The sequence below is a fragment of the Choloepus didactylus genome, chromosome X (assembly GCF_015220235.1).
Source record: "Choloepus didactylus isolate mChoDid1 chromosome X, mChoDid1.pri, whole genome shotgun sequence".
Lineage (NCBI taxonomy): Eukaryota > Metazoa > Chordata > Mammalia > Pilosa > Megalonychidae > Choloepus > Choloepus didactylus.
This window is the reverse complement of record NC_051334.1, coordinates 16,604,416-16,621,893: the sequence shown is the minus strand read 5'-3', so window position 1 is coordinate 16,621,893 and position 17,478 is coordinate 16,604,416. Positions and strand designations below refer to the sequence as shown.

Here is a 17,478-nt window from a genome sequence, read left to right as displayed (position 1 = left end):
CATGGTTAATAATAATGTATCAATATGGGTGCATTGTGACAAGTGTACCATTTCAATGTAAGATATTAATAATAGGGGAAATGGGCATGGGGTATATAGGAACTCTCTGTACTATGTTCACAGCTTTTCTGTAAATCTACAGCTATCCTAGAGTTTATTTAAAAAGTTAAAACAAAAAAAAAAATCAGTTGCCCATGTATGTGTGGGTCTATTTCTGGAATCCATTCAGTTTCATTGATCTATTTATACATCTTTACACCAATTCCACACTGTCTCAATTTCCATTGCTTTATAATACATCTTGACATCAGGTAGTGTTAGTTCTCCAAATTTCTTCTGCTTTTTCAAAGTTGTTTTGGATATTCTAGGTCCTTTGCATTCCCATATGATTTTTAGAATCAGCCTGTAAATGGCTACAAAAAGTTTGATGGGATTTTGATTGGGACTGTGTTGAATCCATAGGGGGATAATTGGAGATAACTGACATCTTACCATTATTGAGTCTTTTAACCCAAGAATACAGTATAGATCAACATTTATTTAGGTCTTCTTTAATTTCCCTCAGCAATATTTCATAGTTTTCAGTGTTCAGGACTTGCAAATCTTTTGTCACATTTATTGCTAAATATTTCATTTGTTGAGGCTATTTTAAACGGTATTGGTTTTTAAATTTCAATTTCTGATTGCTTATATATAAAAATAAAATTGATTTTTATATATAGACCTTGTGTCTTGCAAACTTGCTAAACTCACTTATTAGTTCTATTAGCTTTTTTGTAGATTTCATCAGATTTTCTACATAGATGATAATGCCATCTGCAAATGAAGACACTCTTCCTTCTTCCTTTCCCATCTGGAAGCCTTTTCTTTCTTTCTCTAGTCTGATTGCACTGGCCAGGACTGTAGGTTTCTTGTAGATGACCTTTATTAGGTGAAGGAAGTCCCCATCTATTTCTAGTTTGCTGAGAGATTTTTTTTTCTTTAATCAGAAATGGACATTGACTCTTGTCCAACATCTGTGTCTACTGAGATGATCATACGGTACATCTTTTGTGGTTTGTTCACAGGTGAATTACACTGAATGATTTTCAAATATTAAACCCAACTTTCATTGACCAAAGGTCACTTGGTCATGACGCATTTTCTAAAATATATTCCTGGATATGATTTGCTAAAACTTTGCTTGAAATTTTTGCATCCATATTCATGAGGGATATTGGTCTGTAGGGTTTTTTTTTTCCCCTCTGTAATGTCTTTGTCAGGTTTTGGTATCAGGGTAAGGCTGACCTGTAGAATGAGTTGGGAACTATTGTATCCTCATCAATTTCTGGAATAGTTTCCGTAAAATTGGCGTTATTCCTTCCTTAAATGTTTGGTATAATCACCAGTGAAGCCATGTGGTCTTCAAGTTTTCTTTATGCAAATGGTTTTAACTACAAATTCAACTTCTTTATAGATATAGGGCTATTCAGGTTTTTTATTTCTTCCTTGTGTCTTTCAAGGTATTTATCCATTTCATCCAAATTGTCAAATTTATTTATTGGCACAAAGTTGTTCATAATATTCCTTTATTCTATATTAATGTCTGCTCAAAAACTCGTGATAATCATATAGCGTTTCTTTTTCAGTTTGTTAATATGGTGAATTACATTGAATGATTTTCAAATAGTAAACCAAAATTTAATTCCTTGGACAAACCTCACTAGGTCATCATATATATATATATATATATATATTTGGAAATTTGTGATCAATTTGATTATGTGTCGTAGTTTTCTTCAGGTTTCTTGTGGTTGGGGTTTGTTGAGTTTTTTCAGCCTGTAGGTTTATTTTTCATTAAATTTGGAAAATATTTGCCTATTATTTCTTCAAATATTTCTTCTGTCCCCCCACACTTCCTCTCCTTTGGACATTCCATTTATACATTTATTAGGGCTCTTGAAATTGTGGGACGGTTTACTGACACCCTGTTCATTTTTAAAAATTCTTGTTATCTCTAGAAGTTCTATTTGGATCTTTTTCTATCTTCCATTTCTCTCAACTTTTTGGACATATGGAATTCAGTTGTAATAATTATTTTAATGACTCTGTCTGCTAATCCTAACATCTGTGTTAGTTTTGGATCAGTTTCAAATTTGATTGATTTTTTTCCTCATTATGGTTAGTATTTTTGTGTTTCTTTGACTGTCTGGTAACTTTTGTTTGGATGCTAGACATTGTGTATTTTACCATTTTGGGTGCTGGATATTTTTGTATTCCTATAAATATTCTTGGGCTTTATTCTGGGACACAGTTGAGCCACTTGCATACAGCTATATCATTTCAGGTCTTGCTTTTAAGATTTGTAAGTCCAGACCAGCGCAGTGTTTAGTCCCCACTACTGAGGCAAGGTACCCTTTGGAGGACTCTACCCAATGCCCCGTAAATTATGAGGTTTTCCACACTAGTTAGTGGGACAAGGTTCTATTCCAGGAACTAAGTGAGCACCAGATGGTTCTTTCCCTGGCCTCATGTAAATGCACTGACCATTACTCTGCTGAATACTCAAGGGGAATCCTCTGCAGCTCTCCAGACTCTCTCTCTCTGTTCGGCTCTCTCCTCGCTAGTACTGTGTCCCGTGAGAACTAGCCACCTTGGTTTCCCAATTTAGTTGTTATTCTGGGCCTTGCCTGGGTTTCCCCACCCTGTGTCATGGCCTGGAAACTCTCTCAAGGCAGTAAGCTAGGGCAATTTTAGGGCGACCTCATTTGTTTCTTTCTTTTGGAGGCCACTGTCCTTTATTGCCTGTTGTCCAGTGTTTTGAAAACCATGGTTTCATCTATTTTGTATTTTTGTTGTTATTGTTTTAGTTGTTTCAGGCAGGAGGATAGATCTGGTCCCTATTACTCTTATCTTGACCAGAAGCAGAATTTGCCTTCAAGTTTTCATTTGCTTTGAAAATATTTTGGTAGTTGGATTTTAGAGGTGAAAAATACTTTGTTTTCCAACCCATCCTGCCCTGGCCCCTTCATATTCCTCCTAAATTCTGCTTGTAAACTGAATAGTTCTTCCTTTAGCTCATCTCTTTTTTCTTATGCACTATTATCCACAGCTAGGACCAACTAGCTGTCACTTTCAACATTTTGCCTGGAGAGCTCCTTAGTCAAATCCAAAGTTCATTAAGAATATTTTCCATCTTCCACATTGCTGTAGACTACAGTTTTACAAATTGTTTCAAAACTACATTACCTCATAGTCATTTTTCTAGCCTGCTATAGCAAATTCCTAGCAAATTTTCCAGTCTTTGCTGTTTCGTTGCTTTTCCAGCCACTCCCTATGCCTTGTCCACATATTTTAATTTTTGTTAAGACAGCACTCCACATGTAGCTATCAATTTCCTTGTTTTGTTTTGTTTTGCTACATTATAAACTACCTCAAAATTTAGTGGCTTAAAACAACTATTTATATAACTCATAATTTAGTAGGTCAACAATTTGAGCTGGGCTCAGCTGAGCAGTTCTTCTGGCCTAGATCAGGCTCAGCTAATCTCAGCTGAACTCACTCATCTATTGGCAGTCAGCTGGTTGTTCAGCCGGGGCTGGCTACTTTATGATGGATTCAGTTGAGTTAGCTTTAGTAAATTTTATTTTTTCCCTAGAAAATAGTCCATTCATCTAAGTTTTCAAATTTATTGACATAAAGTTATTCACAATAATATTTTACACTTTTTTTTAGCAATTTCTGGTATACCTACAGTCAAACCCCTTCTTCATTCATTCATTTTTATGGTTATTTTTTTATATTGGTTTCTAATTTAATTGCATTATTGTCAGATAGTGTAGTCTCTTTGTTATTGATTGCTTGGTATTTGAGATATGTTTTGTGGTCTAGTATGTAATCAATTTTCATGAATGTTCCATGTGTGTTTGAAAATAATGTGTACTCCCTAAAATTGTTTGCAGGGTTGTGTATGTGTATACACACATACACATCATATGTACACATATTATACACATTATATATTTTATATTTATATGATCAGGTTATTAATTGGGTTGTCCAATCTTTTGTATACCAAATTTTTTATTTACATGATCACTAACTGATAGAGGTATATTAAAAATCTCCCTCTTCTCAATTTCTCCTGGTAGTTATGTCAATTTTTGCATTATAAATTTAAAACTCTGTTATTGGATGCATATAAATTTATCATCATTATATTTTCCTGGTGAATCATTCCTTTTAGCATGACTTTCCTTATCCCTAATGATATTATTTGCCTTAAAATCTATCCTGTCTGATGTTAATATTGCTATGATTTTAATTATACTTTTTTCCTGCTTCCTAGGGGTTTCTTTTACTTTCTTGCAAGCTCGGTTATGCATTTAAAAAAGAAGTTTGTTATATTTTATCTATTATTGCTGATGTTTGTAGCAGGCAGGGTTGTAGGATATCTAGTCTGGCATATTGGTACATCTTGAAGTTCCTAAACTTAAAAAAAAAAAAAAAAAGAAATATATTTGCCTTGAAACAGAAATCTCTTGTGTTTGATACACGACCAGAATAGCAGAATAAACTGCACAATGTATGCATAAACAATGCCCCATCTTACCAAAGAAGGTGTCATACCATAATAATTGTAGGGCTCAATCTGAATGTATTTACTCTGTATCTCAATAGGAAAGAAAAAAGTTTTTTCAAACAATATACTCCCACAGCATCCCCCAAGAATCTAATATGGCCCCCATCCCTGAAGAGTAGTTCCCCACAATTGAGAATTACTGGTTTATGATAGCTCCAAAGAAGATTACGACTTAAAGATGGAAATATTTTATTCCATTAACAGTTTGGTATTCCTCCTCCCATCCCTCAGCCATACACAGATGTTGCACTGAATCGTTTTCTCTGGTGCTCAGTGGGTGTCTTTCAGTATGTTGCCAAACTCTGGTCTCCCAGTTAGGTGGCATCTAAGAGACCAACACTAGACTCAAACTCAGTTTCTCCCTGGCAATGTGTGGGTCCTAATACTGGAACAAAATCCTGTCAGATGACATTTAACCTAGTCTTAACATTAACAATTCACTAGGAATTTCCAACATCCATATCATGCATTTGTTTGTGGAGTGAGCTGGGGACTACTCTTCTCTACTACTGACTATGAATTTCAAGGGTCCTGGTAAATATTATGTCTGTGATTAGGATCCAGCTATATACACGGAGGCCGAGTGAAGCCCTCATTTTTGGCCAGCCAGGTTGGTGTCTGATTTGTTCAGATGATCAAATTTATGCACTACATAGAAAGCCTTTAAGAACTCGTTAAAGTCAATGTTTCCGTCTTTGTTCAGGTCCATTCTGTTGGCGAGCTCATCAACTTGGGAGTCATCAATGTGAACACTGTAGTGAGTACAGAAAAGTTGCCACATGGTACGAAATTCTTCCATGGAAATCAGGCCTAAGAGAATATAGGAGAAGGCTGTGAGTGTTCATTTTAAGACCCACCTAAGGGAGGGATGGGGCAGTCATACTGATTGAATAGTCTCAATTAGAAGCTCACTAATATGTCTGACCACTGAGACACTGAAGGAAATGGAAAGGGAAGAGTAAGATCACAAATGTAAGAAACAATATGTCCCTTTCAACTACCAAGTGATCCTGAGATTATTCAAAAGCCAGAATGAGTAAATAGTGAAGGGACTGTGGGCTGTGGGGCTATATGTGGTATAGAAACTTTAAGATCTGAAATCTAAGGGAGGGGACACAGAAGGAATGCAGAGAGGAAGGTGACATCAAAGCAGAAGGAGAGGATACCCTGATACCCCGGGACTAAATAAGAGGATCGCAAACAATGGTGCTCTGCCTCTTTTATAGCAGTAATTTACTTTGATGTGTTGGATTATTGATTTTTTATTCTTTATAAAAGGTCTCTGCAATAGATTTGATTTTTTTTTTAAGTTTGAAAAATAAGCTAAGTAGAAAATGAGTTGTCACAGCTCTCAGTCCCCAAAACAGAATCTGATTTTTTTTATTGCCAGGAGTAATTAAGCTTTTTAAACGGGCAGTGGATTTGTGCTGGTGATTTATAAAAGGAGCTATTCCAGTTTGCCAATGGATACATAGGCTTATGTAGGCCTCTTTGGTCTTGAATACAGAGTTTGTGGGCCAAACTAAAATAACAATAATAATAAAAAAGGTGAGCTCACTTATTCCCCTTAAGTTTAATCAAGCTTGGATGAAGAAGGAAATCAATAAAAAATTTAAAAAAATTTAAAAAAAAGGAGTTCTGGATTCAGAAAAACAGACTAGCTTTTGCTTTCTAGTACTGAATTAATTAAAGAAAGTTCACTTACCTGAGTGATCAGAGTCAATTACATTGTATATGATCTGCAGGTCAGATCGGTATCTGTACACAGTTTCAATTAGAGTAGACTGAGCCTACAATAAAGATTTTCTGAGCATTAAAACATATAGAATTAATGGCACAAATCAAGTTCAGTAAATATAACAATCATGAAATATTATCACAAATTCAAATTATATGACTGAGATAGAAATTTGAAAAGGCAGCCTTCCTTGGAGGCCCAACACTCTTCAATCAGCTAAAGTACCGTGCTCTTTGTTTTCTGCACTGGTCTGCAGTGTGTGTTCCTCAGGGGACAGGGCCAAGGAGAATAAGGAAGCAGTAAATAACAAAAGTCAGCATTTACCGAGAGCACCTCTATGCCAGGCTCTGCACAAAGAGCTTACTTATGTGGGTTATTTCATTTAGTCCCCAACCACAATCCTAAAGAGTAGGAACAGAACTACTATTGGGTTCATTTTACAGATTAGAAAGCAGAGAGGTAAAGTAACTCTCCCCAGGTTCACATAGCTGGTAAGTGGGAGTTGAATCGCAGCTGCCTAGAGTCAAGGCCTATAATCGTAGTCACTGCACTGAACTGCCCCTTAAGGGAAGCCAAAAGCCTCCTCCTTGTCTCGCTCCTGCACTCTCCCTCCCTTCTCTCTGTTCCTAACCTCTCATCTCCCCTGCAATCAACCACCCAATTGCCAGTTCCTATGGGCTCACTTTCAGCTCAATGTTAACGTATTGCTGATGAGTTGTTAACTAACAAATACTAGAGAGCTGACACCTCTCCCTGGGGTATTCACATTTTAATAAGGGATGCTAAATTTTAAAAATCTTTAAGGCATATTCTGGGTCATGTAAGCAAGTCTATAACCTCACAGCTTCATAGGAAATACAGTGAGTATTTTAAAGGGTATGTTGTATGAAAGAATGGATGTCAAATCTTCCCTTCACGAGACAACACTTAAAATAAGAATCACGTTTGCCATGGATTTGCTTGCCTTTGCAGGAGTGGGTGCCTATCCTCAGAGTACACAAATTTCCTGACGATATCACAATGTACTTGGGAGATCCCTCTTAGGCCTTTCCTAAGACAGCTACAAGATGATTACATCCCCAAATTTTTGAAGGGCTAAGTTATTCGTTTAGGTTGTCCAAAGTGTGTTTTGCTCCAGCCAGGTTTTAACTGGGGCTATGTTTCACTTGCCTCTTTCACAGGTTTTTGAATGTGGATATCCTGGAAGCTGGACATGTAGTCAATATTTCCATCTTTGTCTGTGTTTACCAGATGCGATCTCAGGGATCTCCATGGTAAGTTCAGCCCCAAAATGCTCTCCATGGAAAAAGCCCACTGGCCCAAAGAAAGTTTTCCTAACAACAACAACAACACAACAAAAGTCTTATCATTTGTTTACATTTGTTTATAATTTGATAAAGAAACGCAGCCTCCTTGGTAGAGTGAGTGGGCAGTCTGGGGTTCTGAGGCCTGGGTACCTCCTGCTCTCCTCTATGATCTGTCCTACCAGACCACACAGCTCTCAGGGAGGAATCAACTTAAGAAAGTCTTCAGTGTTCCACAGATCTTCCCCTTATTATACTTATAAGAAATCAAGACTTTTAGTGTTAATTTTTTTCCATTTTCTGATTAACAAAGTAAGGTATGCTTATTAGAGAAGATTTGAAAACAAAAGAATATAAAGAATAAAAGATTTACTTTACTCACCTTTCATTTTCCTATGTAATATCTTTTTCCCCTAATATTGCATGTAGTTTTTCAAAATAGAAAATCTCCATTTCCTTCTGATTATTAAAGATATGCTCATTTAAAATAATTTAGGATGTACAGAAAACAATGTTATTATTTCCACTCCTTTTGCTATATATATAAACATGTATATACATAAATTATACATATTTTATCTCTTAAAATCAAATATACATTACACTCTAGCATAAATTTTATATCTATGTATTGCATATGACAAAACCCACATACATATTTAATCTCCTTTTTTACTTATAATAAACTATGGACATCCATTTATATTATAAACATAGATCTACATCATCATTTTAATGACTATGAAACTATTCCTTAGAATAATTCCTAGACGTGGAATTGCTGGATCAAAGGGTATGCATATTTTTAAAGCTTTTGATACATATTATCAAACTGCTTTCCAGAAAGAGTCTATCCATTTACATTCCCACCAGCCCATTTCCCCACACACTTACCAGCTAAGGACAATTTATTTTTAATTGAAGTTTATCACATACAGAAAAGTTCACAAAACAAATACAGAGCTCAAGGAATTATCATAAATGGAACTCATGCAACCACCACCAAGGACAAGAAATAAAACACTGATAGTACCCAAATTGTGTGCCCCACACAATTATTACCACATCCCACTTTCCCAAGGAAAGCTGCTATCTTGATCCCTCACACTATAGTTTATTTTTTGCCTTTATTGATCTCTATATAAATGGAATCATCCAATAATATATTTGGGAGGAGAGACCTTCTGGCTTTTGCTGAACAATAGTTCAGCCCTGTTGTTCCATTTAGCTACTGTAGTTTATTCATTTTCATTGACATATGTATTCCATAGTATGAGTATTCACAACTTAAATATCCATTCTATTATTGATGGACATTGGATATCTCTAGTTTGGGGTTATTACAAACCATATTGCTAAGAATATTTCTGTACGTACCTTTGGTGCACATATCTCCCTGCATTTCTGTTGGGTATATACTTAGGAGTGAAATTGCTGGATGATAGGGTATATAAAAAGTATAGCTTCATTTGATACTCCAGTTTTCTGATATGGTCGCACCAATTTAGACTTCTACCAGCAGTATATGAGAGTTCCTGTTGGTCCACATCTTTGCCAACACTTGATATTGCCAATATTTTTCATTTCAGCCATTCTAGGGACTGTGTAGTAATATCTCATTGTGGATTTAATTTTTGTTTCACATATTACTAAAGAGGTTGAGCACCTTTTCATATATTGGCTATTTGGATATCCTCTTTAGTGAACTGGCTATACAAGTCTCTTGCCAATCTTTCTACTGCATTTTCTGTCTTTTTATTTTGATTAGTAGGTGTTATTTATATTTTCTGGATGTGAGACTTTTGTCAATTGCTTGTGTTGCAAATAACTTCTCTCATTCTATGGCTTGCCTTTTTTTCATTCCTTTAGCGGTATAGTTTGATGACCAGAAGTTCTTAATTTTAATGTAATTAAAATCACCACTTTTTTCTTTATGGTTAGTGTTTTCCTGTACTGTTTATGACATCTTTGCCAAGTCCAATGGCATAAAAAAATTCTTCTGTAAATTCTCCTTCCATAAGCTTTGCTTTTGCCTTTCATAATTAGATCTACAATCTACCTGGAACTGATTCTTATAGACGTATGAGCTATGGGTCATTTCTCTTTTTCATATGGCTGTCCATTTGGCCCAGCATCATTTATTGAAAAGACTATCTTATTCCCACTGTGTGGCAGTGGCACCTTAAAGCGTCCATATATGCATGAATCTTTTTCAGGATTCTCTATTTTAGTTCCATTTGTCCATGTGGGTTATCCTGGTGCCAATTCCATACTATTATAATTACCATACCCTTATAATATGTCTTGTTATACTGTGGGACAAGTACTCCAACCTTATTCTTTTTCTTCAAGAATGTCTTGGCTATTCTTGCCCTCTTGCACTTCCATATAAATTTTAGATGCAGCTTCTCAAGATATATGAAAAAATCTCATGTTGGGATTTTGATTGGGATTGCATTGAACCTACAGCACAATTTGGGGAGAATTTATCTTGATAACTCTGAGCACAATACCCATGCATTTATTTCAGTCCTCTTTAATTTCTCTTAATATTTTATAGTTTCCATGAAGAAATTTCATACATCATTTATTATATTTCTTCCTACATACTTGATTATTTTATCTATTGTGAATGATATATTTTTTAAAATGGCATTATCTAAAAGTTAATTGCTGGTTACACCGGTTATCAATTTATTCTCATTCAACTCAAAACCTACACTTCTTTGCCCTGTTTTGTGATACTAGAGCTGGACCCTGTAAATATTTCTCCTTTTACAGCTGCTATAATGTTAAACTATCAGCATAGGGCGCAGAAAGAATGCTGCAAAGAATAGCAGAAGAAACAGCTTCTCTTTCTGGTTCTGGTGTGCTTTGCTTCTTGCTTCTACAGCACAGCATGGTTGGCAGAGGTATGTAGGAGACACAGGGCACCCACCCTGTAGTGAATTTCACTGACACCCTAGTGCATGGCTGTAGTGTGTGGGAGACATAGTGGTACACAGCCTTTAGAGAGTTTTGCTGGCACCCCAGTGAGTGGCTCCCTCCTCTTCAGTCCTGGCCCACCAGCTGCAGATAAGGTCACACCTGAAGCACCTCAGTGAACTTCTCTGTCCAGTGGGCCACAGCCAAACGTTCTCCAAAGAGGTCTGAATCTCAGCAAGTTTGTGTCTTTTTTGGGTATTCTTCCAGAGCCCTACAGACAGTAGCTACTCCCTATACTTGCTATTCCTATATTCTTTAGAGTTCTCTTTTATTCCTTTTAGTAGTTAATCACCTTTTACTAGTTAATAATTCTTTATATTAAATTTCTCTGTTCAAATTACTGGTATGGTTTCTGTCTCTTGGCTAGACTCTGACTGATACACTAACATACGGAAATGCAATCAATTTCCATGTATTGACCTTGTGGTCAACAACTTGCCAAATTCACTTATTAATTTTAATCATTCTAATTCTAATAAAATGAATTCTAATAGTTTTTCTGTGGATTTCTTTGGACTTTTCTACATACTTAATCGTGTTGTCTACAAATAATGAGTTTTATTTCTTCCTTTCCAATTACCATTTTATTTCCTTATCTTGCCTTATTGCATTGGCTAGCATCATGAGTACAATGTTGAATAGAGGTGTTGATTGGGAGCATCTGTATTAATTTCCAATTGCTGCTGTAACAAATTATCATGGAATTAAATTAACATAAATTTATTCTCTTACAGTTATGGGGGTCATAAGTCCAAGTCAGTTTCAATGGGCTAAAGTCAAAATGTCAGCAGGGCAGTTCCTTCTGGAGGCTCTGAAGGGAGGATCCATTTCCTTGCCTTCTTCAGCTTCTAGGGGCTGCCTATATTTTATCTTGTGGCCCCTTTCCCCATCTTCAAAGTGCATTATTCTCATCTCTGCTTCAATCATCACATTGTCGTCTTCTCTAAGTCCTCCTGCCTCCCTCTTATAAGGACCATTGTGAGTACAACAGACCCACCTGCATAATCCAGGATAATTTTCCCATCTCAAAATCCTTAATTTAATTACATCTTCAAAGTTCCTTTTGCTATGTAAGGTAAGAGTAGCAGAGTCCACAGATTGGAATGTGGACATATTTGGGGAGCCATTATTCAGCTTCCCATAGCATGCTTGCCTTATTGTCAATCTTAGAAGGAAAGCTTTCAACATTTTTCTATTAAGTGTGCTATTTGTTATAGGTTTTTGTAGAGAGCTTTCATGAGATTATGGAAGGTCACTGTTAGTGCTTTTTTTAAAAAAAATTATTAGAAAAATTGTAAGTTTACAGAAAAATCATCCAGAAAATACAGCGTTCCAATATACTGCTCCCTCACAAACAGTTTTCCCTATTGTTAACATTTTGCATTTATGTGGTAACTTTATTACAATTGATGAAACAATATTAATTATAATTATGCTATTAACTATAGCCCATATATAGTCTATAGTTTACATTAGGGTTTGCAGTTGTATAATATAGTTCTATGGGTTCCTTTTTTTTTAAATTTTAACTCAAAGAAATACATCAGAGAATTTTTGCTTATATAGAGAGAATTCTATGACTGATCATATGTAACCTGGTATGGTAAGGAATGGCAAGCATTACCTGATTTTCTTACCTGATTTACTGCAATCATAAAGTTCGAAAGCACAAACGAGGTCAGATTTTCGTGAAATAATTCTCTCTTTTAGTATCCTGATGGCACTACTTTCAATAGCATGCACCCTATGTCAAGAAAACATTAAATGAAAGTTACAGGAACCATCCTGTTCTGTTTCATTTTAACGTGCTATGTTATCACTTAACAATTTTCACTTTAAATGAATTGCCTAAATTCATACATACCATGTTCCTAGATAGTGAATGTAAGAGTGTATATGTGTGGGTATTTTGTGAAATTCTAAAAGGATTACAAATGGGTTTTCTTCTGGATTTCAAAGAGTCACACGGACAATTAATATCTGAGAATATCCAATAAAATTTTGAAAAAGAAGAAAAAAAAAGAGGGACTTGCTATACCAGAGATTAAATTTTACTATAAAGTTACTGAAATAAAACAATGGGTGTTGACCTAAGAGAAGACAAGCACACAAGTAGAAAATAATAAAAATTTCATAAATACAGATGACTATGTATGGGAACAATATATATAATAAAGGAGGCATTGCAGTGAGTAGAAAAAGACCATTTTTTTCTAAATGGTGCCAGCATAGTTAGCCAACCACCTGGATTCTAAACTCCTACTTCAGGCCATTTACAAAAATAATCTTGAAGTAAAGGAAGAACAAAGGTACAAAGTAGTCATGAGACATATACCAAAAAAAAAAAAAAAAAAAAAAGAGGCAGACATAAATCCAGCCATATCAATAATAGCATTAAATGTGACTGGATTTAAAAACAAAACAAAAGGCAGATATTGTGAGACTAGATTAAAAAAAAGACAGACAAGATCCAGCTATGTGTTGTCTACAAGAGATACACTTTAGTTTCAAAGATTCAAGCAGGTTGAAAGGAAAAAGACAAAAAAAGAAATATCATGCAAACAGCAAAGATAAGAGAGCTGGAGTAGAGCAGACAAAATAGACTTCAAGACAAAAACTGTTACCCAAGATAAAGAGGGATATTTTATAATTATAAAAAGGGTCAATCAATCAGAAAGATAAAATAACTATGTGTGTGTGTGTGTATGTGTGTGTGTGTATACATATATGTATATATAAACCTAATAAGAGAGCCAAAAAATCCATGAAGCAAAAATGACAAAATTGAAGGGAAAAATAAATGATACAATAATAATAGTTGGAGACATCAATTCTGTAGTTTCAATAATGGATAGAACAACTAGTTGGAGAATCAACAAGGATATAGAAGACTTGAACACATTATAGACCAACTCCACTTAACAGAAAAGCATAAAACACTCCAGCCAACAACAGCAGAATATACATTCTTCTCAAGCACATATGGAACATTCTCTACAATAGATCCTATGCAAAGCCATAAAACCAAGCCTAAATATATTTAAAAGTATTGAAATCATATGAAGTATCTTTTCTGACCATAAAAGAAATAAATTAGACATTAATAACAGAAAGCAGTTTGGGAAATTTACAAATGTGTATAAATTAAACAACACACTCCTAAACAACCAATGGGTTGAAGAAGAAATCACAAGAGAAATTAGAAAATGCCTTGGGATGAATGAAAATATAAACACAATATGCCAAACATTTTGGGATGCAACAAAAGCAGTTCCTAAGAGTAAAATTTATAGCTGTAAATGCCTACGTTTAAAAAGAAGAAAAATCTCAAATCAATAACATAATCCTCCACCTTAGAAAACTAGCAAAACAAACAAAAAAAGAGTAAACTAAACCCAAAGTAAGTGAAGGTAAGAAATTATAAAGATTAAAGCAGAAAAAAAATGACATAGAGAATAGAAAAATAATAATAACAAAACCAAAAATTAGTTCTTTGAGAAGATCAACAAAATTGACATACCTTCAGTCGGACTGACCAAGAGAAAAAGACAGACTCAAATTATTGAAATCAGGAATGAAAGAGGAAAGATCACTATTGACCTTACAGAAATGAGGATAATAAGGAAATATATGAATAATTGTATGCCAACAAATTAGATAACCTACATGAAATTGGCAAATTCCTAGAAGACACAAACTACTGAAACTATAGACCTATAATAAATAAATAAATTGAATAAGTAATCCAAAAACTTCCCACCAAAAAAAGCCAAGGCCCAGATGACTTCCCTGGTAAATTCAACCAAACATTTTAGAAGAACTAATACCAGTTCTTCACAAACTCTTCCTAAAATTAGAAGGGGGGGAATACTGCCCACCTTAGTCTGTAAAGTCCATATTACTCTGATACCAAAACTAGATAAAGAAATCACAAGAAAAGGAAACCATAGACCAACAGTCCTTAATAATATATATGCAAAATTCCTAAACAAAATACTATCAAGCCACACCCAGCAACATATTAAAAGGATTATACACCATGACCAAGTAGGATTTATCCCGGGAATACAAAGCTGTTTAACATCTGAAATCAATCAATGTAATACACCATATTATTAGAATAAAGGGCAAAATCCACATGACCATCTCAATAGATGCAGATAAAGTATCTGACATATGCAATACCCTTTCATGATAAAATTACTCAACAAACTAAGACTAGAAAGGAACTTCCTCAATCTGATAAAGACATCTACAAAAACCTACAACTAACATCATACTTAATGGTGAAAGACTAAAATCTTTCCCCCTAAGATAAAATACAAGACAAAGATGTCCACTCTCACTATTTCTATTCATCATTGTATTGGAGGTTCTAGTCAGGGCAATTAGGCAAGCAAAAAGAAATAAAAGGCATCTGGATTGTGAAGAAAAAAGTAAAACTTTCTCCATTCAGAAATAATATCATCATGTATATAAAAAATCCCAAGGAATCCACTAAAAAGGAGTTCATTAAGCTTACACAATATCAACACACAAAATCAATATAAGATCAATATACAAAAATCAATTGTATTTCTAGATACTAGCAATGAACAATCCAAAATATAATTAAGAAAACAATTCCACTTACAGTAGCATCAAAATGAATAAAATACTCAGGAATTAATTTAACAAAAGAAGTCCAAGACCTGTACACTGAAAAGTACAAAACACAACTGAAAGAAATTAAAGATCTAAATAAATAGAGTAACATTCCATGTTCATGTTTTGGAAGACTTAATATTGTTAAGATGGCAATAGTCCCCAAATTGATCAACATATTCAACATAATTTCTATCAAAATCCCAGCTAGCATTTATGCAGAAATTGACAAGCTGATCCTAAAATTCATATGGAAATGTAAGGGACATAGAATAGCCAAAACAATCTTGAAAAAGAAGAACAAAGTTGGACTCACATTTCTCAGCTTCAGAACTTTCTGCAAAGCTACAGTAATCAAGTCAGTGTGGTACTTGCATTAGGGTAGACATATAGATTAATGGAATATGATAGAAAGCTCAGAAATAAACCCTTACACTTATGGTCAACTGATTTTTGACAAGTGTGCCAAGACCATCCAATGAGACAGAATAGTCTTTTCAACAGATGGTGCTGCATCAATTGGACCATCACATGCAAAAGAATGAAGTTGGATCCTTACCTCATACCACACACAGAACCTAACCAAATTGTTCATAGACCTAAATGTAAGAGCTAAAACTATAAAACTCTTAGAAGAAATCATAGGAATAAATCTTTATAACTTTGGGTTATGCAATGGCTTTTTAGATACAACACCAAAAACACAAGCAACCAAAGGAAAAAAAAATAGACAATTGGACTTCCTCAAAATTAAAAACTTTTGTGCTGCAAATAATACATCAGAAAAGGAAAAGACAACCCACAGAATATGAGAGAATATTTGCAAATCATGTACCTGATAAGGGACACATAGAAGGTACTCAAATTTTTTTAAATAAAATGGACGAATAACTGTCTATTTTTATAGGAACAAGAGTAGAGGGGAGATGGGTCCACCTCAGGCTGTTAGGTTTAGTTACTTCTAGAGAAGAGGATTATTGAGTAGTCAGGGGAGAAGAGATCATTAACATTTTCTTTCTATATATTTGTTTTGTTTCACTTGTTATCAAACATTAATTTTATAATTTAAAAATACCTTAAAAGACCATGTTAAAGGGGAAAAAGGGAAGATATGCTATGAATGCCATCACATGGAATGAGAAACTCGACTATTTTAGTCATATACACCTCTGGCAAGAGAAGAGGAGGAAGACCTTGTCGGGCAGAGAAGGTTGTAGGTTAGGGGTCTGAGTGGGTATGTGGACTCTCTTCTTTATATTTCATTAGGTTCTGCCCCTGGATGATGACTGCTTCACCCATCTAAAGAAAAGTATGAATTGAAAATTGTTCCTTTGGGTTTCAAATATTGGCACATTCACTACTTGGTGTCTGAAGCCATTTCCATTTTGTTTATACCAATAAGTAACCAATAAGTAGTTGCCTTCACTCTGTGGCTGCTCTTTGTCACTCAGGACTGTTTTTACTGGGTCAACAATACAAGTGTTCAGAATTCTCCTTAGAATATACACACCTTTGGTAAAGAGGCTTTGGGCACGTTAACTCAGTTACTTGGTACTGGACAAATCGAGGCTTCATACCAGGACCCAGTTTGATGTAAGCGCCTCGATTGCTGCCTTCTTCATAATAATTAGATGCAGAAAATACAGTAATAACCTGATTGAAGAAAAAGAGGGTGAGGTTCATGCAAAAATTAGTTCTCAGAAGGTCATTAATAAATGCAGAAATAGCTATAATTCGTTAAAAACAAAAATCAAACAAACTTCATAACCACGGAAAATTATCCAGGTCTGATGTGCTTTCCTGAGATTCTGCCCTAGATGAAAACAAGGCTTTTTAATCAATATCCACAGGAGTACTAACTGCTAGTCACTCATCCAATATCTTCAATGTATTGCAATCCTGTGTATAATTTTATTTCCACATCTTGGAATCCTTAATGTTCAGTTTTGTGAATTCTAATTTTCCAAGGACATAAATATTTTTTGTTCTTTCCTTATAATATTTGAGCTTTCAAAATAAAACTTGTGTTGTATCATGGTCTTTTTCTTTTGCTTGGAGCTGAAAGATTTAGAGGGTCCAGGGCTCCATAAAACCAATGCTTTAAGGGCAGGGAAATAGTGGCTAGAATAAGGAACCCCCACCACCATTTTTGAAAGGAACCAGCCTTGGGGCAGTGGTGGCATATG

At 34.9% G+C, this 17,478-nt stretch overlaps 1 protein-coding gene across 1 annotated transcript in view; it reads right to left on the bottom strand.

The window, feature by feature from the left end:
- Positions 1–4,818: 4,818 nt before the first annotated feature.
- Positions 4,819–17,478, bottom strand: part of LOC119523339 (serine/threonine-protein phosphatase with EF-hands 1-like) — a 35,342-nt gene continuing 22,682 nt past the window's right edge. The window contains exons 7-11 of the mRNA XM_037822101.1: positions 16,803–16,945; positions 12,286–12,392; positions 7,530–7,693; positions 6,327–6,411; positions 4,819–5,431 (exon numbers count right to left, since the gene is read on the bottom strand). Coding sequence (XP_037678029.1) covers positions 5,214–5,431; positions 6,327–6,411; positions 7,530–7,693; positions 12,286–12,392; positions 16,803–16,945 — 717 coding nt within the window. The 3' untranslated portion in view covers positions 4,819–5,213. The remainder of the gene's footprint in view (positions 5,432–6,326; positions 6,412–7,529; positions 7,694–12,285; positions 12,393–16,802; positions 16,946–17,478) is intronic.